Source organism: Anticarsia gemmatalis, chromosome 25 (genome assembly GCF_050436995.1).
Source record: "Anticarsia gemmatalis isolate Benzon Research Colony breed Stoneville strain chromosome 25, ilAntGemm2 primary, whole genome shotgun sequence".
Taxonomy (NCBI): Eukaryota; Metazoa; Arthropoda; class Insecta; order Lepidoptera; family Erebidae; genus Anticarsia; species Anticarsia gemmatalis.
In genome coordinates, this window is record NC_134769.1 from 3,547,095 (window position 1) to 3,570,465 (window position 23,371).

At 34.8% G+C, this 23,371-nt stretch overlaps 1 protein-coding gene across 1 annotated transcript in view; it reads left to right on the plus strand.

The window, feature by feature from the left end:
• The window catches only part of Nep3 (M13 family metallopeptidase neprilysin 3), a 79,410-nt gene that overhangs the window by 10,404 nt on the left and 45,635 nt on the right, over positions 1 to 23,371 (plus strand). Inside the window, exon 2 of the mRNA XM_076130872.1 lies at positions 10,655 to 10,765. Within this exon, the coding sequence (XP_075986987.1) occupies positions 10,655 to 10,765 (111 nt within the window). The remainder of the gene's footprint in view (positions 1 to 10,654; positions 10,766 to 23,371) is intronic.

Sequence of the window (23,371 nt, forward strand, 5' to 3'; positions counted from 1 at the left end):
TCGGAGTGCTCAGACCTTCCAAATAACGTTTTAAAAGGTCAGCTCAATATTTAACTCTATTTACAACGCAGGTTTTTATTTGAAGCTATGGCTGCAGATATTCACCTTATAATAAATTCAACCCACTAATGTACCACTACTGCTGGGCAAGAGTCTCCTCCCGTAATGAGGGAGGGGTTAGGCCTTTAGTCCACCACGCTGGCCAAGTGCGGTTATAATAAAATTTTCCCACAGTTATTAAAGTATAATCTAAGCTTTACAATGGCTGTCTGTTTGTGTGGCTATCTACAACTAAGCTCAGAAAAGTATGTATAACATTTCTATTGAACGTGTTAGATTTTCGTGGTTTCAATTCTTGTATGATACACAGCGGAAAGCAATTTTATACTATGTAGTGATTTTGCTGGCTCATCCAGTTGTGGAACCTCATATCATAGATAATTATATCTCTCATTTGTATTATACCTAATAGCTATCATTAAGACTAGAAAATTACAGGCTTCAGTGATTTGATTGTGTTACTATGTAGTTTTTAATGTATTCTGTATGAAACTATAGAAATATGATACGTAATATACGGTTTATTTGGATAATGGATATTCAAGGACTTTTTGCCTAGTAACAAACATGGCAATGATCGTTGGGAGACTGAAATTTTTTCGACGTAGGTTACGTAGGTTGACAAAAATAGCGCAAATTAACTATTGATGAGTATTTATAAATAATAATCAAGTTCCTTTATCAGTTGGAATACAGTCAAATGTGACATCTTTATTATCTTATAAATAATTTGATACATTTTTTTAAGTTTATTAATCAAGCGCAACAAAATCAAGACTTTCATAAAAAATATGCTTTATGTAAAATTCACATTCGCCAAAAACTTATACACTACACTTACTTATACATTACACATAATAACAGACAAACTAAAATAAAAAAATAAATGATGAAGGTTTTCTATTATTATTCCTATTTGAAAACTAAGTTGGACATAAAACGACGACTATGTTTGCAAACTTACGATTTAAACTTGAACACAAGCTTGGGGCATTGGACCAGTGCCAATAAACTTATTCTCTGTTACAATGGAATATTGAATTATCAGCATTTCTGGTTTACTAAATTAAAATATGTCAGGTGCACTCTTCGGTGGGTAGATAGAATGGAACTTCAAACCAATTTCAACGACCACTCTTGGGAGAACTTTTGACATATTTTGTAAACAGTATGATTCTCTACAATCGGAACCATCGAGTATTGAAAGTTTGACATTTAAAATGTACTGCTAAAATAGTTGCTACGACGCCCGCTACAGGCGCTGAACCGACTGTCATTCATAATTTTTCAGTAGCTAGCCGGTTGTCGCTAGTAGTATAGAATTGCGGTACAGTTGTCGTTTCTGATAGTATAGTACAGTTTCTATTAATTTTAGTATTTAGAGTCATTCAGTACTGGCTGACAACGCACAGCCGAAACTTCTGAGCGTAGAGCGTTGATCTTTGGTATGAAGATTCCTTAGGAAGTGAAAATGATCATTAAGAGAGGATTTTCGGAAATTCTACCCCGAAGGGGGTAAACATGGATTATTAATTTTCACTTTAATATCTTTTGCTGATTCTTTATGAGCAAAAAATGTGAAAACGGGAAAACTAGTCGAAGTTGATTATCACTGAAAAGTCTAGCATGTTAGCAAACAACTAAATATAAAACTTCATTATGACTTTCAAGTTTAACTACAATTGCAAGTTAACTGCGTGCAAACTACCTTTTCGTGTTTTGGTTAGAATGCGCAATGCAGAGTACCTAAAGCTGCAAACATTTATTAAATTGTCTTTAACAATAGGGTAGTATAAAAAACTATGCCTGTAATATTTTTTTTATTGAAATGGCCTCTGCATAATCATGAAGCTTGAAAAGGTTACCAAAAGTCATGGTGAACTATATTTTTTACTCTTTCAGATTCACATTATTTTTTTAGCTGTTTACATTTTAATGGAGTATTCAGTAAATTAGCCTGACAAAACTTTCTATTTCCTAGTGTTTGCTATTGGCTTGCTTTTATTACAGGGTGCCTGAATATCCTTCAGAGCCACGTGTATTCAAAAACCTTTTTAGGATAGTTAAGTTAAGTTAAATCTTAATATTATTAAATTCGAAATGACGCTTAAATACTACTTAATTCTAAAATTGATGGAAGGTTAGCCATTTTGCTTGAAACTCAAAAAAGACATTTGTTTTTATACCAAAACCAAACAACCCACCGAGCTGTAAGGCGAACTAATACATCTACTTAACACAAATGTCTTGCAAATATACCAACACACTGGGATCCATTTTATCCAAGCACCGAAACAATAACACTAACCATATTACGTTCCCATCGTCGCCATTTCAATTGCCATCAATTCATGGGGTACGATACCCATTGTCTTTATGGCTGATATTCGTTTAACCTAACGAACTCTGATGGGTTATGTGTGTATTGCAATTTTGTGTGTTGACTCATGAAACCATGAGTTAATATAGTTAAATGTTTTTCAGTGTATATTTATAGAGATACTAGGTATTGCTCGCGGCTTCGTCTGTGTGAAAATTCCTGTTATTAGAAGTATTCTATGCGATTGTCCAAATTTCATCAAAGTACCTTTTGTAATTTTTGCGCGAGGGAGTTTCAAACTTACTAGGGTTGTTGCTGTTGTTAAGTTACAAAAAATACAATATACTGACTATTTCAAATACTTTGTAAAAAGTTTACGAAATAAAGAATATTTTGAATCTGAATTTGAATTTGAATAAGGGAGAATGTACAGCATAGTGACTTTCAAATAGTTGGTAACTGAGATACGTAATAGCCTCCCTGAACAGTAAATCTGTTCCAATTTCTATAGAACTGTGAACTAGTGCCATTTCCATCCAATATCCGTCAGATAAAGCATACTTGAGGGGATTTTATTTCTTTTATTATCATAGGAAAGGAAATCGAGATGCGTCCTACTTCTCTCGTGATTTTCTTCAATTCCTATTGTAATGGGAAACGGAACGTAAGGGGAAAAGGCTTGCGATTGTTTTGTCGGATGTAAATTGTATTGGAAGTTACATAGGAAAAAATGGGGTAATTTTGTTCAAAGAGGTCGCTACTGTCGGAAGTAGGTTCTGCTTACTGATTTATGCACGTATGAAATTATAGCAAATCTCTCTGTTTGATAATTGTAGTTCAAACTATTCCTTGTGACATTATATTGATCAGGAAAATAGAAGCTACTTAGTAGGTATAGTGACTTCGGAGTCACTGCAGTGGCTATTTTGTTCGTGGTATTTCTTAAGTCAGACAAAAAGTTTCATGTCACTCTCGGTAACGCTCTCCGTGCCGAACTTACGTAGAATTCACGTTACATTACTCGGTGGATTACATTAAACATTACTCGTATGGACTCGGCTTTACAGATTCGTCAATTTATTGAATGAAAAGGACGGTCATGAATGAAGCCTCCAAATAATTAATTTTGTTTTTCCACGGATGAAACTTACAAATATTTAACCTTAAGTTTTTCTTTCAATATTTCTCAGCAAATGGATAAAATTGTTATAATTTTTCCATTAAATCTAAAGCTGTAAATCTCTGGAATGTTCTATAATTACTTTAATAAATTGTGTAAATAATTGCGAAGCAGGTGAGAGTACTAAATTACAAAGATCCAGTAATTCAGTCTGGCCAACGTCTAAATAATTTAAGACTCACGCGAATGGAAACTTTCAAACAGAACTTTTGTTGATTTTTTGGTAAAAGCTAAATTAACGGTGTTTATCTTTAAAACTTTGGAATAATACTTACCAATATTAAATAAAGCATTTTGCGTTAGCAGTGTAATCATTTGTATCGGCTATGATTACGTTTCTTAATTCTAGATTTTATTATGCCAAAGTTTATTCATCTTAAGGATACCAGGGAAAGTTTATAAGAGTCGTGATTAGTAGTTCGCTTCTCTACCGGCAACCGGCATGTCACCGAAAAATTTTGTATGAAAACTGATCAGCGCCTCTAATGGGCGTCGTAGGAACTATTTCGGCAGTACATTCTAAATGTCAAACTTTCGATACTCGACAGTACCGACTGTACAGAATCGCGCTACAGGACTAGATAGCTAACAAGCGAATGTTTCAAAAGTAACTGTGTATACCTAGTATCTAATGATAAATCAATGAAGCATCTTAACTTTGGCTTTGTAGCACAATCTAACCTTTAAAAAACAAGTACCTATAAATCTTTAACTTTAAACTCGAAAACACCAACATATTCCTTATCCCAGGCTTAATAAATGTACAAAATATATCCTACATTTATGCTAAAATATTGGTGCTAGAACCGAGGTATGACACCATAATGTGTTCCGGCCTTCAGACTAGGAGACAATGAAATTATACAATACAGTGGAACAGGCCCCGATGACCTTGTGCCCTGTACTGCTCTAAGATAAAACCCGGATTAGGGCGAAGAGTAACTAAGCTGAGAATTTGCGGCTGACATTTTGCTGACCGAGTGGTGTTAGGGTGAAGACGTTTGTTATCGAATTATGTGACCGCACTGTAGTAAAATTAATATATTATGGATAGTTCATTTTATAGGTATGGTTACCAGGTTAATAGATAACGTTAGAGGTTTATAGATATTAATAGATAATTAAATAGTATATAGATAAATTGTTATTGTCGCTATTTTTAGTTACAGTTTAAGATTTAGAATTCGGTAGATGGCTAATCACCTATTATTACAAAACACCGGTATCATAATACAGACATTTGAGAAGTCAGAGGAACATAAATTTTGCCACCAATAGTCAGTCAAATGTGTTGGTCCCTAGAGATAAAACCCGGGTTAAGGAGATTACAAGAGGAAACGAGGCGTAGAGCGAAACATAGTCTTGGTAAATATTTGGCACCGGCGAGATAGTGAATTTTCCTATTGAATTACTTTTAGGCATAGTATGGAGCAAACGGGCTGGATAGTGGAACTGCGATAGAAAATAGAATAATAGAGTGAAGAAAAAAGAGGTAGAATAGATTTTTTTCTTCAAGAACAATCTTTATTTTGTTGCTCTGTGGCGCAGTGGTTAAGGTGGTCGCTACGCCACTACCAGTGCGTCGGGAGTTCGTGGTTTTGATTCCCACACGGAGTGATTATTATTTGTGTGATCCACAAATAGTTGTTTCGGGTCTGGTTGTGACATTGTGTCCGTTGTTTGTTTGTTTGTTTGTTTGTAAAAGTCCGCGCTACAATAGCAATTGTTAGTGCGGGACTTGTATTTTTGAAAAATAAAACTAAGCCTCTTTTCGGTAGATTTTGAAGTATCAATTTTGTACTAAATTTGCTTAAAAAAAAAAAATATTTTGTTCCATTACTAACGTGAATTTATTAATCTGCAGCTTTTGAAAAAGGTGGAAGTCGTTTCTTTACTGCCTTGGAGGCGAAGCTAGTGGGCCTTCGAGGCCATTAAAAAATCATTTTTGGATTAATTACAATCTGAAGCAGCTGATAAAAAACCTTTAGCTGAAACACATATTTGTTGATACCTCTAATACTTATCCCCGCATAAGAATATGTGTGGTTTGTCTGGGTTGGACAAAAAAGTTTTTTGGCTCTTTACACGATAAATAAATCATCAAAACTTTCTCAGCCATAGTTAGTTTCTAGATCTAAGTTCCTGATGAATAGATAGACCTAAATTTATGAGAAAACTTGCTACAAACAACTAAATCTAAACTAATACAAAGGCGGAACTGTTATCGGCAGTACGAAGTACTTCTCCAATTTTGGTGTTCCATGTCATCAGTTTTGGTAGAGCACAATAAACGGTTCCAAATACGGAACAATGATTTACAAAACTTGTACTACATAGGCCTACTCTCGATAGAAACGTATTCGATCGAGTCGGATTCGAGCTGATGTCAAAACGTCCTCTTAAATTACAAACTAGCGCATCATTTTTAATATCAAAAGCATAATTTATGCATTTTAACTGCACGTGCACGTTTTAACAGCTCATTGTTTAACGGTCACCTCGCTGTGTGGTGGGTTAGAATCCCACCCGGGACAAATATTTATTTGATGAGAACTAGCATCTGTTCTGGTCTGGTTGTTAATTTATCGATATAAGTATGTATTTAGTAATATATAAGTATGTTTATCAGTTATTTGGTTACTATAGTACAAGCTCTGCTTATTTTGGAATAAAATATTCATATTTATATTTTGGTAAAATTTAATCATTAATTTATGCAAAGAGAGAATTTACTGCCAGTTCGGGAGGAACGGCCAATGAGAAGAGCTGGCAAAAACACACACTATTTAATTGCCAAATGGTTTTAAAGTGAACTCTGGATTAAAGTGATACTAATTACATATATTGCTTGGTTCATTTCCATTATTTTCATTGATATCAACTCGAATCTGTCTCGAACGCATTTAAATACGATTCTGTTCGAAGTAAGCCACTTGTTTTACAAGGTGTGTATCAAAAGAAGAAGTCACTCACATACTAATTTATGTACTTCATTTATTTATGTACTCAAATAAAGAAGTAATTGACTAGCCAAATGATGTAATATAGATTAATATGGATGAACATTAGCTCAGGGTTCAATAACCTACTGTTAGTCACTAAACAGTTCAGTATCTTAATGAATATGAAGGCCATTGTTTAATTATGGCGGACGGTTCCATGATAAAAAAACTTTGGACCATTTTTAATTGGTCATGGAGCTATTGGAGCTACCATATAATAGGAAAACTGTATTTTGTTTCATGGTCGTTTTGGTGCATATAAATCAGATGTAAACTACGAAAAAAATCTTATCGTTTATTTTTTTATAAGTACGATACCCTAAAACTATTCATCAAGTCGAATCATAGGTAAACACAAAAAAAAACAGAATTTTGGAACCTTCTTCTTTTTATAGGTTGGTCAAAGATTTTTGATAATAGCCAAAATTTTGCAGTTGTTTTACTATATTAAATTATCACTGTGATACATAACACGTTATTAAAATATTATATCGCATTTTGACTGTCTCCGTGGCGCAGAATAAATCATATATCGCTGAATTAATACACTTTTTATAAAAACGTACAATATTAAATAGCAATTTTTAATGGCTTCGCTATTCTCCACTTAAAATTCAACTCAAATAGTCTGCTAAGTCCACAACGGCGTAAGATAAGTGGTTGCTGGCTTACTATGAACAAACAGCTGTTCAAGACAAACGTGCCGCTAGGGCTTATGCCTTTGTCCGAATAAATCTGGACTAATAACAGTCTGGAACCTATGATAAATGGTGTTAGGTCTGCTGTGCTTGAACAGATACCTAGGTTATTTGATATTTTGTGGGTGACTTTATACTTGACAACATGCTCTTCTAAAACGAGTATTGTGTTGAGGATATAGTTTCTCGTGTATAACCCTTCAAAAGACGTTTTTGTAAAACATTAAAAATCGGTTTTAATTAAGTTTTTATAATAATCAATGTTAAATTAGTTCTATACACATTCATCTCCAATTTTACCCGTAGCGGACTACTACTACTGCCAAACTACTAATGCGGCTACACTACGAAATAAAGCGTGATGAATGATTTTAGGTTATCTATCAAAAATCCTACCATTATGAGGGGGGCTTTTGACAACGATTACCTTTGAATGCGTGCGAACTATCGCGTGATGAAACTTACCAAAATCTAACTACTAGATAAGGTATCATCTTAAATCTTCCTTCGTTTTCGAGGGCTTTAAATCATATTGAATTATTATTGCTTTGAGGAAGTCATTTAAACTTCTAACCTTCAACTGCGAAGGTTTTTGGCGTCTTTATCGTTACACCATTACTTCTAAGACGTAGTATAGAGTAATATGACCGTAATAACATTCGTTTGCCCATAAAGGCAAGGGTTATAACTTGTAGAGGTACTTTCATAGAGCAGGTCATCCAGATAGTTCAAAATTGGAGTATTATGAATGTACATATACCTAGGTGTAACAGCAAATTTACCTGCCAGGGAACTGTGGAAATGTTTCCCTTTCTAAATAGTATTGCTTTTTCCAGATCTATTTTGCAAAATCTGCTTACGTAGTTACAATTATACAGAGGTACCTAATAAGTTTACCGCCTGTCTGTGGTCAAAACTGTCTATTTTAAAGAATTTTAATATCATTGGATCATGAACTTGAGCGCAATAAAAAATATTCTGTATTTGAATTTTAATCATGGACCATCTTTTTTTTTGTAGAATGAAATTTGAAAAAAAAACTGAAAACTTTTTGTATCAAACGGCCAGTGACAATGACCCTTCATCATGTTAATGAGCCCTAAAATAAGTCATAATAATTGAGAATATCCGTTTAAAACATGTTTAATCGTATCTTCCGTTGTGTTCAAATAGTAGCGCAATGCGTGTTGTTATTCAACACAATTTATAATGAAAGCAAAATTACAATAACCGCGAAATTCGCAGTAGCAGCTGGTTTTATTTCTAGACTTCTGATGAAAACATTATAGGCACAAATTCTTGTAAAGTTTATTTAATTGTTTTTTTTTTTGATAAAATAACAAATGAAATAGTTCTATATGTTATAGGAAAGCAAATTCTATTGATTAAGATAAGCTAATTAAGTTCATTTACTCTAGGACAATTACACCTAAGCATCCATAATTGGGCGCAGTGGCTAAATTAATTAAAATAGCCAATTCACAGGAGTTTGTTTATATGTTGTTAAATGACTGAACAAACGGTTTGTTGTGATAATTTTTGACTGGCCTTAGGTACCTTAATTAAATATCAAAGGAATTTCCAAAAGTAAGATTTCTTTTCAAGATGTTTAAACCCAATATCCATTATTACTAAGCTTTAATGGTTGCCAAGTAGAAATTGAATTTTCGCGTATTCCGCACAATTTTAATTTATGTTAAGTAGAGAGTTTAAGAACACTTGTCAGGGCTGAACGGAACCGCTAAGTAAGGGGTGATTAAATTATAAGGCACTGTCGCGGTTTTATAGGAAATTACTTGATAATGAATTTTATCGGAGAAACCAATAAGAAGTAATTTTAGATATAATTTTAAGGTAAAATGTTTGGCAGCGTGACGCGGATATTTTTATAAATGTGCGATATTACGTTTTAGAATTAATTTTAATACATTTCTAAAAAGGCCGCCCAAAACTTCGTGTGCGTGGGCTTTAGGAAAATTTTCCCCTCTTCATAATCTTTTTTTGTGGCTGCTCCACTCCTATTAGTCATAGCGCAGTGTTATGGCCTTCCTCAACAATTGACCTATCCATCGCTAAAGTTTTCATTTAATTCGAACCATTCGCTCCTTAGATTAGTGCGTTCAAACGTACAAACTCTTCAGCTTTATGTTATAAGTATAGATTATTAATATTATGAGTGATTTCAGTGATTAGGCTGTACCTACACCCTGAACAACTAAGCTGGTTATTATAAATCAACCTTCATAGAAGATTGACCATCCGTTCATCCGTAACGATTAGAGCTCTTAAGCCATTTAATGCCTACTTTATACACGCTCGGAAAAATACAGAAGATATAAAGTTTTAGAAACACACTAGGTCTATATATCTATTTCATACTTATAGCTGACCTGCGCAGCTCACGAATTTTCTTTGCTGTATTATTTTCTTTTTCTCTCCAAAAACATTTCCTGTGTCTTAAAGACAATTTTACAAATCGATGGGTCGAAGTGGTTTAGCCGTTAGCTTTGACCTTAGCAACACATTTGGCGATCCAGTTTTCAGGCGATCAATGCAAGATTATGATTTTGAAAGAATATGCCAATAAAACAGTCAACAGTTAATCGACAGTCAACACCTATAAAGTATGTAAGATAAATCTGTCTTCAATTTTAATGCGCCTTCTAAAGCACGAACACAGATCACCAATGGTCACCCATCCATCGGCAAGCCGCACCAAATTCACTGACCAAAGAATACAGTGTGTCGTCATCCTAACACCTCTTTCACCACTAAAAACATAGTAAAAACATCAAATACATTAAAACTGAACTCTCTATGAAATGACAGCGAAATTCCGCCCCGGGGGTGGTTGTGTTTGGAACTTTCAAACGAATTAATGTGTTTTGCACAAAGTTGGGGTATAAAACCCCACGGCCTCGGTGTTATGAGGCCGCTTGTTTTTTTAGGACTCATTGAGAGTGCTGGGATTATTTGGTTATGTTCTGTTGTGTTTTGGTTATTCTCTGGAATTCTGGAGTAACATGACAGATAATTTGGCTAAATCTACTTATTATACTCATTGTGTATATCGACACAAGTTCTATGTTGACGCCATATGGGGCTTGCCTTCTAACATCTTAATTAGCATGAAAATTACAGATTCAGTTCTAAATTTGTATTTTTTTACACTTACGTATAACTGTACTTCGCTTCATGCCTTTTCCGGACAGAGTTAAGAATCTTTAGAGCGCTAAAACCACAATGATTCCATATCAGGCTTACCGAAAGACTTTTCGGGAACATGATTTCATTTCTCACGAAGTAATATAATTATGCCAATAGTTAACAGTTATATGTTAACAGTTAATAGTTATATAGCAGTATAAACGTTAAAATGTTTTGTTCGTTTCAGATGGCACGTTATAAGAAGACTGGCTTCATGGATGACGACGCGGGCAGTGTGAGCTCTATACAGTTGAACGAGGGGGTCAGGTCTGGCGGCACCCATATACGGTATCATATGGTGAGTACCATAATTATTAGTACGAAAGAAAATGTATCATTTTGCAAACAATATAATACGTTAAGAATAAGGTAACACGATGGTAAGACAGCAAATCACATGAGCTTTTTGATCGGTTTCGCCCGCGTTGAGTTTTACCCCCTCCGGGGTGGAATTTTCAAAAATCTTCCATTAGTACTCCTTTAGACTTCCTAAGAAATCTTCATACAAAATTTCAACATTCTACGCTCAGTAATTTCGGCTGTGCGTTGTCCATCAGTCAGTCAATAACGGAAGAGTTTTGTACATATTGATTTACTGAATTGCAGGTACAATTGTTGAATCGGCACTACAGCAAATAAAAACCTTTTTTGCCGTTTGCAAACTCATTTGACGCGCCAATTTACGACTAGATACTCGTAAAAGCACTAAACACCTTACTGTGTATACAAACTTAGATCTTTAACAATAAGTATTACAACACTTATTAGTCCTAAGTACAGAATATTAAAATTTGTACTAACAAGTACTTAGGGACAATGCTTGAAAGCAATTACAGCGTTCTTATAAGATGTGGTTATACGAGTAGACAAAAGAAGCCATTTACTAGCACCCGACTTTTATTAGGATTGTGTAATTACAGTTATTTTATTAGAATACCCTGCTTTTCTTTAAAGGTGAGTATACCTATACCTATTGTATTTTGAATATCAAATATCTCATAATAAAAAATGCGCGTTATAACATCGATCTTACTATAGTACAAGAAACTAAGGCATGTTTATCCTATAAAGAGAAAGGTCTTAAACGAACACCTTCTATATTATGAAATTTCGTTTTCATTACGAACAGTTTATTAAAGAAGGTTTTTGTAATCCTTAACATTTTGTATAGGTTTCTCATCTGTCTCAAAAGATGAAAGAGTTTTGTCGGTATGAGTTTGCAAATTAGCAACTTGAGACAGACGCTAGGCTTAAGGACTGTTTGCGAAAAGCTCACGCCTTGTATAATTACACGTAATCTACTTAGCGAAATGTTGATGTTTATAGTACGATACTTTATGGAAAAACAAGTTGTTACAGGTAAGGAGTAGAGGAGACCTTTATTTAGAAAGTTCTAGACATGATATGAGTGTAAAAGGACTAAAGAATAGGTAGACAGTTGGTTGTGGGTGGAAGATGAAAACAATATTCTACTGACCCCTCTTTGCGTGGTCACGAGATGACACAATTATGATGAAAAACAATAAAGAATAAAATCGATAGTCTATTTGTTTAAAAAATAACACTCCTACTATCTTAAATTACTTACATGAGAGTTAATGCATCTTTTCCTTTCTAGACGTTACGGCACAGCTCTTAATAATATTATATCAAGCCCACTATTTTATCATTCTTATTATATTATTCTAGTCTATTCGACTAACGTTTATCTTTTGTCTTTACCTACGCTGTGCGTGGTCGCAAGTTTGATTCAATTTCTGATGCACGTGGACGTTTTTCCTAAATGTAAGGGCATCGCTCGTAAACCGATTTGTTACAAACATCTGTAAACCATAAATAATATTGTATGGGCTGGATAAAAGTCGTGACGCACGGAACATGTACCATTCGTGCCAGATTTAGCCAAATGAACGGGGCTCGACTTAGGTCTCCAATAAGGATAGCCTGAAATAGACCCAGACTTACTTCGGCCGGAACCTAAATATAGCTACAAATTAGGGATAGCTCCGAAAACTTAGGACTAGACTATTTGCATAGATATCCATGCCTATACATTATTTAAATGCGAGTCTGTGTTTCACCGTTTTTCTAACACTATAATTTGTTTTTGGATGCTCAAAACGTATGTTTTTTTTTATTTTAGTTGTAATTGATACTATTATTTTTATTAACAGCTGGAGATTTGCGATAGAAACCGTTCATAGAGTGATATTTCTACTTTTTAAGTAGCGAACGTTTTTATTGTCGTATAGGCTCTTATTACTTCGCTGTAATTCTCTCGATGTATGTTTATTTAATAACTAGCTGACCCGCTGAGCGACTTCGCTTGCGTCACTTAAGAGAGAATGGGTTATAATTTTCCCCATATTTGTAACTGTTTTTACTGGTACTCTGCTCCTATTGGTCGTAGCGTGATGATCTAACACTGAAAGAATTTTTGAAATCGGGCCAGTAGTTCCTGAGTTAAGCGCGTTCAAACACACAAACTCTTCAGCTTTATAATATTAGTATAGATTATAACTAACAATAATTGAAAACAAAGATATAATGCGTAAATATTCAGCTCTCTTTTTAGGTACTTATTGCAACTGTTTGTGCAATACGAAAATTATCCTTACCGCAGGCGTTGTTTCATAGGAACACAATAAACAAGAGCTACGACTGAAGCAATCTCCTAGACGCAATAATATAATTATAAGACGGGGAGAAAGTGACTGCGGTTCCACTTTCTTAGAATCTAACACTAAAAGGCAAGAAAAATCTTTCTCAATTGCGGCAATAATTATGTGTCTGAAAACTGTTATTTGATACCTGACTTTACAACTAAGTACCCCAGTAAATTTGTGTCTTTTCGAACCATTTATCAATATAACCTGATGTAGTTATGTAAAAATATTTTTCGCGTGTGGTACACAAATAAGTTAATCTAATAATAAATAAATCATATCATAAAAACAATCCATGCAAGTAACATTTATACTATTCTATTCGTATGGTTAGTGGTCAACCTAGTGTCAAAGTTGTTCAATCCGCCCGAATGCACTGGACGTAGCTTAACGACTGTTATCTTGATTGATAACAACCGGGATCAACTTTTTACGTACCCTTTCGAAGCACGGAGACGCCCAGTTCAATTACCACTCTGCGGTCACCCATCTATGAAATGACCGCGCCAAATGTTGCTTAACCCACACATCGTTTACCGACCGGTAAGCGCAACTGGCTACGGTCGCCTCAAAGTTCTATCCAGAGGTGCTAAAATCGGACCTTAGTCGTCAGTCAACACAATAACAGTCTTCAACTTTCAAGTGGATTATTAATAAGGGCCATTTAATATCACTCAAACAGTCATTTTCAAGTTTGTATGAAATATTGTACCACTGACGGAAACAAGTAAATTGCTTGAAAACTTTCTTATAATGGTGGCTATAGATCTTCCTGTCAGAGAATACCAATTAGATGTAAGAAGTCGTAAGGATTCTACAACAATCTGTATAATGGGTACTTGTTTATTTGTTGTAGATAATTATTATTGTGATAAAAAATATAAGATCGCTACGCCGCTACCACTGCGGAGGGGGGTCGTGTGTTTGATCCCTCACGGAACAAACATTTCTGCGATCCATATATAATTGTTTCGTGTCTGGTCGTACTTTGTGTCCGTTATTTGTATGTTTGTAAAAGTCCCCGCGATACAAGAGCAATTCTTAATGCGGGTGTTGTCTTTTTTGAAAAGAAAAGATATCGGATCATTAGTTCCTGAGATCAGCGCGTTTAAACCAACCAACAACTCCACGACCATAATGTAAACTTTTCACTTTTGCCCCCTTCAATAAATTAAATTAATGTAACGCGTGTCTAAGGATTGAACCCAGGACCTCAATCACTGTTATTAAATGCCAACAGTTAATAATTAAAGTTAACTACAGGGTGTTCGTTGTGGCAAATTATACATACTACAGGGGGTTGTGGTAAACAAGTTTCGAGGTTCAGTGAGAGTTTCAAATAATTTCGTGAAACGTGTACATAATTTAGAAACTCTAGACTATAATCTGAATACTAAGAATTGATGTTTTGACGCTATTATTAATTTAAGTTTCTAATGGTTGGAAATGTTAGGATATTATATGATTAACAACCACGAACTGAATTATTGTATGGCAGTATGAAACCATATATCTCTCTCTCTCTCTTCCTAGCTTTTCTTCCCATATGGTTGTGGGGTCAGCCTTCCTTTCACTCTTCCTCCACTTCGCCCTATCCTTGACGTCGTCTTCCGCAACCTCACATGCTTTCATATCACGCCGTAACGCTTCTGTCCACGTGGTCTTGGGTCTCCCTCTTGGTCTTTTTCTGAGGACGGACAGCTCCATTTTCAGCTATACTTCAATTGCGTTTGTTTTGTATTGACGCAGACTATAAGATAAAAGGATCAGTACACATGCAAGGCGAAAGTTTGAAAGTTCTAAGCGCAATAATATTACGAGTATTTTACAATTCATGAGCAATTTTTGATACCAGCTGCTTGATAAGATCGGAGATATTACGCCTTGTAAATTGGCATTATTAATAATGAGGACGCTCCGTATCCTAAATATTGTATTGAATATACGATTCCCGGAAAACGATATCTTTTTTCATTAAGGAAAACAAACGTAATAATAAAATATCTAATTTGACAATTCTTTCCCGCGATTGTCCACCTGTCTCTTGCCCATCTTGATTGAAAATTAAACCAGGTATATCCATTAGTATTAGTATTCAGCTCACTGAATTTTCATTCGTACAAGCGTGATATATTGAAACGTGTCGGAAATTGGGACGCGGCCCAATTTTGGCTACGTGACAACCCTACGTAGCAACTATTGGAAGAACATTTACACCCCTTACCTACAACCTATATGATAACAGGCCGATGGCATAAACCACCATCTCTACGTATTTATTTTAGCTACCTATTTTAAGTATCACTTGCCTACATATTTCTTGATATGTTAATGCCTAATGTAAGGTACCTTGCCTTGTTTTTTTGAAAACGAAATCTATTGTTATGTATCCTTATGTACTTTACGAACAATACATACTGACAGAAAACTAAGACAGAAAAAGTAATTAGTTATATATATAGGTAGTTAGTTAAGTATAATTACTGAATCTTTCACGTGCTCGAAAACAGGTTAATGCCTTAAGAAAAAAGCTAACAATCAACCTACAGCCCTTATTTTATTCGCCAAATGATTTACAATGTAGTTGACACAATCATAGATCATCTTTCCCCAAGACCGCTTCTAATTAATCAATTACCTATATCAACAGTATATCCCAACAATATCCCGATGCTGATATGTATAAACGACAGACTTTTTCATCAGAAACCAATCTGAACAACAGTAATAAATTGTCATCGGTTGAATGAAGTCCCATCTTGTATCGCCGTTAGAACAATGAAGCGCCTGGACATCGGCGATAGGCAATCTGCCGTTCGTTATGAACGGACATTGTTTGAGAGCAGGCGTTTGGAAATTGTATAACAATCTTGTATATGTATGGCTTTGAGATGAATTGTACTTTTTACTGATTTCTGCACATACGGATATGCAGTGGTTTTAAGTTTGATTCTCAAGTTAGTTTAGTAACTACAGATTCGGTTATTCATTGTATACTTTAAAATGGTAAATGTTCCAGGAATATTATAACTAACTAGCTTTTGCCCGCGACTTCGTCTGCGTGGTTTGTGACTTAGGATAGAAATTTAGATACCTACGTCGTAACATCTACCTGCATGTCAAATTTCAGGCCGATACGTCCAGTAGTTTAGGCTGTGCGTTGATAGATCACTATGTCAGTCAGTCACCTTTGAGTTTTATATATTTAGATAATACCAATGCATATTAATCCAGAATTAGAGTCCCTTAGTGTTAGTGTGCCCCACTAGTGGAGCTGAAGAACTAGTTAAGATACAATTTAATAGGGTGATAAAGAATGCAATACGGTGCCAACAGGCTGGGTTACAATAAATTCTATTGACAGAGCTCTGAGCAAAAGTTATAACTAGACCATAAACATAAGATATAACACAAGGCATAATATTGGCCAAAAACAGAAGAAGGCCTACGATCACATAACCGGACTATCATTGCAATAGTCAGTTTCAGAAACACTTGCCGATAGTTGCATAACACGGTCAGTACAAATGTGAAGCTGTCACCGGCAAACTCCCTGCAAATGACTTTATTATATGTAACCTTGTAAATGCGACCTATTTGTAGAATGTAGGCTGAATACAGCCTCGGCTGCCACGTGCACTGATAGCATTGTTATCAAGATCATCTGTTGTACAGGCACGTGCGAAGATGTGTACACAGTTTTACAGTGATTGTAATGATAGCTGAAAGTAGTATTAGTAGTAAGTCTTATAAAAATAGTAAACTTTATCGTAGACAAACTTATTAATGTTTTACAGCCTCAAAATCTGTACTTTGGGATCTATACTTTGACTTTGACTATTTTAATTATTTTTATCAAATGTGATTCTCAATAGTCAATATTATACTAACAGTAAACTTCACTTTACATTGTAGGAAGTGCATTAAGCAGTTTTTTAGAAGAGTGCAAGTGTAGCGATTAAACAGCAGTGCTCACTATAATTTAACTAATAGATAATACACAGTGGTCTTAGAAACGTGAAGCCTCCTAACTATAGGATCCCATTTTACTGTTACTGTGATAAAATCTAGAAAATGCGGCAGTGCATTTTTGATCATAACTGTACCGGATTAGTAAGATGACATTGTCATTGTAAGTGAAGGCTAATTTATGTACATGCGAACAGTAGCTATTAATATTTGCATGAAGATAGCGTGATTATACTCACTAGACGAGGATGAGAGATTTTCATTTCTTATTTTGTTTTAAACTTTTACAGGGTTTTCAGTAGCGTAATACTCTAATACTATCTATTATAGACTACTGGCTACTCAACGACGGTTTTGTACGAAAACTGGATCAGCGCCCCTAGCGGGTGCCAAATAAACATTTTTTTCAGATCATATTTAATGTCATACCTACTGTAAATTGTCGAAGTATTTTATAAAAAATGTCTAACCAACCATCTTACTTTTTAAATGTTTACTCTCAAGTAAATTTCCCATGCTACTTTTCCGGCCCGCAAATCTTAAATTCTATTAGTAAATAGAAAAAAGACTTGTAAGTTACCTTTCATAATAAAAATTAATATCAAAGTTTCCTCGCATCCCTGTCTATAACTTGTCCTTGTTCAGCACTTTCTAATAACTTACCTGAAGAAATTATCTTTAAAATTGATGGCCGCGATGTCCTTGAAAAATGTCCCAGTTGAGTTTGTTTTCTTTTACATTGAAAGCTTTATTCAGACATCTGGTTTGATCTGAGCTATTTGAATCGTTTTTCAGTATTTTGTTTGTAAAAGTATGCGTAATATATCATTAACTAGCTGACTCGCGCAACTTCGCTTGCGTCGCAATAAGAGAGATTAGGTCAAAATTTTCCCCGTTTTTGTAACATTTTTTTTTGCTACTCTGCTCCTATTGGTCGTAGTCGTGATGATACATAGCCTATAGCCTTCCTCGATAAATGGGCTATCTAACACTAAATATTTTTTCAAAACGCACCAGTAGTTCCTGAGATAAGCGCGTTCAAACAAACAAACTCTTCAGCTTTATAATATTAGTATAGATTATATTATACATAGATATGTCTACGGCTTTTAAAATCGTGTGATAAATATAATCCTGTAGTATATATGACTTCTTTGTTAATTGCAAAGCTCTCAGCTACTCACCATTACACACGAAACAGATGGCCAATTAAACTTTAATTAATATCTTATGTCACTTACTATAATTGTAGTTGATTCATTCGTAACAACATTCAAAGCCTTTATAAGTTCTGTAGTCTTTTATTTACACGTTGGCGAATTGATAACATTTCTATTCTGGTAGGTGACTATCGGGTCCTTAAGGTACTGTATTCTCGTTATCTATCAGATAGACGAGTGTTAGTATCATAGGATTGCGATTATTGTATCCAGTCTGAATGAACACTTTTTTGATAAAAATACAAACAACGATGTCTATCTGGCTGTTTTGTTTTTCCGGGCTAATATTTGAAACAGCTCAATCGAATTCCATAAGAATTTTAATGCAGTAACGTATCGAATTTCTGTGTGAAAATCCAAAATCCTTTATGAATTAGGCCAACAAGACTAAAGTTACCATAAAATCAGTGTAATGGCGGGGAAAAACAAATAAAAAATAAGTATACCTAACAATAAAATAAACAAAAGCACTCAACCAAAAGTAATAATTAAACCATTTCGTAATGAAAATTTGTAGTCCAACAAAAATTCATCAAAGAATTTCCCCGAAGTCTCTTGCCAATAATTTATATGAGAAAGTTGTACAGTTGGCAAGTTACCTGAAGTCCTGAACAAATTTCATTTTATATCAAGTTCGCTACAGTTTCTTACATAAGTTACGGGGACACTGAAGGCTTAGGCAAAGTTTGCTTTTAAATTATGATGATGGAATTTTATATTGATGTCCTTAGTTTTTAGTGGACGGAGTACGTTTTATGGTACAGTTTGGCCTTAGAGTAGAATAGGGAGGGGGAAAATGGGGAGAGGTGATCTTATGTCTATTACATTGTTTACTAAATTATCTATTGAGCCTGTGTTAGTTTGTTTCATAGTTAAGTTAAAGATACAATTTAACATGGGTGGGACGTTACTTAATACGAGTACTTCGTGGAAATAAAACAAATACCTTTTTTAGGAAAAAAACTGAAGTTTTATGGTACAGAAGATACCGAATAGTGTTATAAATAAATAATAAACAAAAATATATATCAAGCTATATCAGTACATCGGTATATCGCAGCTTCTGCTAAGTATGTTATTCTATCCCAGATAAGTAATGAGCGAGCCTAATGCCATTAGTAACAGAGTTAATTAAGTTACCTGCTGTTACAATTTTGTAGCAGAAGGTATAAAAAAGAGCGCATGACCACGAGTTTCGTAGTGGCATGAACGTAAGATGCTCATGGCCAGTTGCGCTCACCGGTCTGTAAACGATCGGCAGGTAAGCAACCCTTGACGCTGTCATTCCATAGATAGGTGACGGCATGGTGGTATTCAAACAGAACATCTATGTGCTTCGGAGGGGGCGTCAAAGTCAGTCTCGGTTTGTTGACAATTAAGATAACAGTCATTACGCCATGCCAAAGACAGAACAAACTTAGGCACTAGGCTGATCACTAACCATTAGATAGAATAGAATGAACTAACGTATTACAAGGTCTGCTCTGTGTGTCAGGCAGTTAGATGCTTCCTTGTGCTTCCGCCATGACAGTTTATAAGGTTTCAGATCAAGATTAGATAATTGAATTATTGTATAAAATGCACCTGTTAATACGATGCAGAATATCCGGAGAACTAAATTGGTATATAAATGTTATTTAAAATTTCCGATTGATACAGTGAAGCTACGAGTGATTAAAGTCTTCTTGTGCCTAATCTAACTGATATGATTTCGTGGCGAATAGTTTAGGGATAGTTAGCTTGAAATTCGCATATGAATGTGAATTTGTTGCTACTAAAAACTTATACTTAATACTTGGAAAAATAATTTTCCAAGCCGATATTCTTCATGAACTTACTAATACATGGAAGACGGAAGCCGAGGTCACTGAAACAGATTAAGGAAAAGAACACGACCGTCACCTCTATCATTTCCTGAAAAAAACTGAAAAATCACGCGCCCTAACCGCACTGCCGGGATGTGAATTTATCAAACAACATTATTGACATACAAAATGAATTCTCAAGCTAATGTTGACTGAACTAATATAGTGACGAACAGACAGACGGATTCGCAGTTCTCCTATTAGCAAGATCTGTTTGTTTTGTATTTAGTATCGGTTATTGTTTCACGGTACATTTCCATTGAGGACTTAATTAGATGGCTTAGGTCTAGGTTATGGGTAAATCCTGAAAGACTGACATTTACAAGCAAAAATCTGGTAATTTTGTTCATAATAGGGTTGGTAGCCGATTGGTACAAGCATTTACTTCCCATGTAAGTTATTGAGGTCTCAAAATCGTCATATCGACAAATGCCAATTACTTATTCTTTGCTAAAACCGTGAAACTTACGTCCTCGTATTTGATGATAATCTTGTTATCTCAAAAGTTCTAGAAGAAGTTTTGTATCCTAAGTCCGCTTTGCCAGAGAGATCTGAGCCAAGCATAGTAGTAGATTTGATAGTAAAGGATTGGGATCATTATTAATGTATAGATACATTAAACATGCAACGCGAGAGTTTAAAAGTTATGGTATCATTAGATATTGTTTACTCTGTGCTGGTCAAAGGCTTTTTTTTAAATAATACGGAGCACACACTACCATAATAGAATACAAATACTATAATACATACACTTAAACACTAAACAATTTACCAACTCCCGATGGCTGAAGTTGGTAAACTATTAATTGCCTCTCTCGAACGCCCATGTCCAGCATTGGGGCAGTAAAACGTAAACTTAAACGTGAACTATATATTGTACCAACGCAATGCTTACTTCACAAGAATAGTAGAACTATATATGTACCTACTAGAGGCTGCCCGCGACTTCGTCCGCGAGGAAACCCTACCCTTCTGGGTCTTTTTCTACCTATATACCAAATTTCATCGTAATCGGTTCAGTAGTATTTGCGTGAAAGTGCAACAAACATCCATACATTCATACATACAATATACATACATACATTCTCACAAGCTGTTGCATTTATAATATTAGTAGAATATTTGTAACATTGTGTTCAAACACCAAGTCCAGCATTGGGGTAGTAAAACGTCAACTTAAACCAAACTGCTTCATACTTCGTAAGAGTCGTGGAACTATATAATATGTATATATTTACTTGTAACATTGTATTCATTGTGATTTGTGCCGAGTTTCTCAACACAGGAAATGGTCTCAGTCCGGAAGATTGTGCGAGTTATAATACAAACAATATACTGAAGCAGGAACAGCGTAAGAGTAAATAAGGAATTAGTAGTAGTTTGGTAGTAAACACAGGAAATACAAAGATTTAGATTATTTTATAACCAGAAATTAGATTAAAAGGTCTTAGGACATTTTCTTAGCCTAAGCTTATCAACACAATCGGTGAGAGATCCAGCGCAGGACCCACTTCTTTATCGGCTCTCCGAGCCAGGGAGGTCTACAACTTCAACTTTGTTAAGCATTTGTTAGCAGAAAAACTTATTAAAACATATTTTTCCCGACCCGAGATTTGAACCCGAGATTTTTGTACAGCAGTCCCATGACTTCCGACCGACTTCAGTGAGTGACTTCATATATCTTCCAATTAGTCTAGGTCCCTTTTTGTTTGCAAACATTGTTAATAAGTGAAGGGAAAACACAGGTTTACTTAAAAATGCGTTACCTACCACAATCTCCTGTAAAATTATATCAGATGTACTTGCTAGCAGCCGACTGCTGCAGGACATATAAGAATAGTCTATTTATATAGCAAGTTGCGCTTCTTATCCGTCTTCCTTAGATATATGTTGCCAATTTGTTGCTTCTGGCTTCTATATTGTGAAACAGTGTTTGAAAATATAAGCAACGTAAATGAATGCTAATTTGTATAACGCAAAGATAACACCTACGTCGGATGTAAAACTCGAACTTTGCTTCTGAAAAACTGGTTTTATTGTTATCGTCATATTATGAGGTTCGCGTATAATATATTATGATATAATTTACATCTTCATGATTGCCCATTTTAAAGTATAGTAGCATAAACTCTTTCTACAAAATCAAGTGTAAAATCATTATCCTTACGAATTCCGTAGATACATACTTCTTAACGTTTTCAACGCCAACATCTTTATTTACCCCTCGCAAAAATTAAGCCGACATTTTTCGAGTTTTGTTAGACCGATTTAAAGAAAGGGAACACGTATTGTGGTAAGTCACTTCCTTAAAAGCAACATAAACCTATGTACCTAAAGCTAAAATATTTAAAGAAATTTCATTCCTTCATAAAAACTGGAACAGTAGTTTCAGAGATTTTCCCCAAATTATTTAATTCTACCTCTCTTCGCAAAACGAATTCATAAAACAATGCTTTAAATAACTCTCAACAGAATTTTACAATGCCTTTAGTTAGAAATAGGCTATTGTCCATGCAGTACACAAAACAAAAGGGGTGAATTATTAAGGAGAAAGGTCAACAACCTTTCTCTGCAGCTATTAATCTTCGTTGGAGCCAAGGTCTTGCCAACGTTTTACCAATTTGTCTAGTCTTAGGAAAAATCCAGAACATTTTTCAAGATGAACATCTGCTAGAAGCAGTTTTAAAAATATTATGGTAAAAGGAGTTGTGTCGTGTCTTCTATGAAACAAAGAATTTTACTGAAATCTCCTGCATTTAGGGCCGATATTTTGAATAAGTCAACGATATTTTTACTAATTCATGTATCTTCAGCTACTGATGCTAGCATCTAAACCACAATAGCTGATTTAATTTGTTTTATAGAAATTCAAAATTAGTTACGTTTCTTTTAATTATTCTGATTCCTTGTTGTATGTTAAAAGTTAAAGGCTCGTTGACATTAATAATCATGTAAACAAAACAAAAACAAAATATTAAAATTTGTCAGTAAAATATTTTCTACAAATTATTTTACATACGAGTATCTCTGTCCCCTTTTATCTGGCTTCGTAACGAACTTAGCCGCGGGCAAATCATAGCTACATATTAGAAAAAAGGAGGTTCGAACAACAGCAATAATACAGTATATGTGAGTTACGCTCATGAAAAACAAAAAATAACAGTGGTAGACATTTTGAACACGT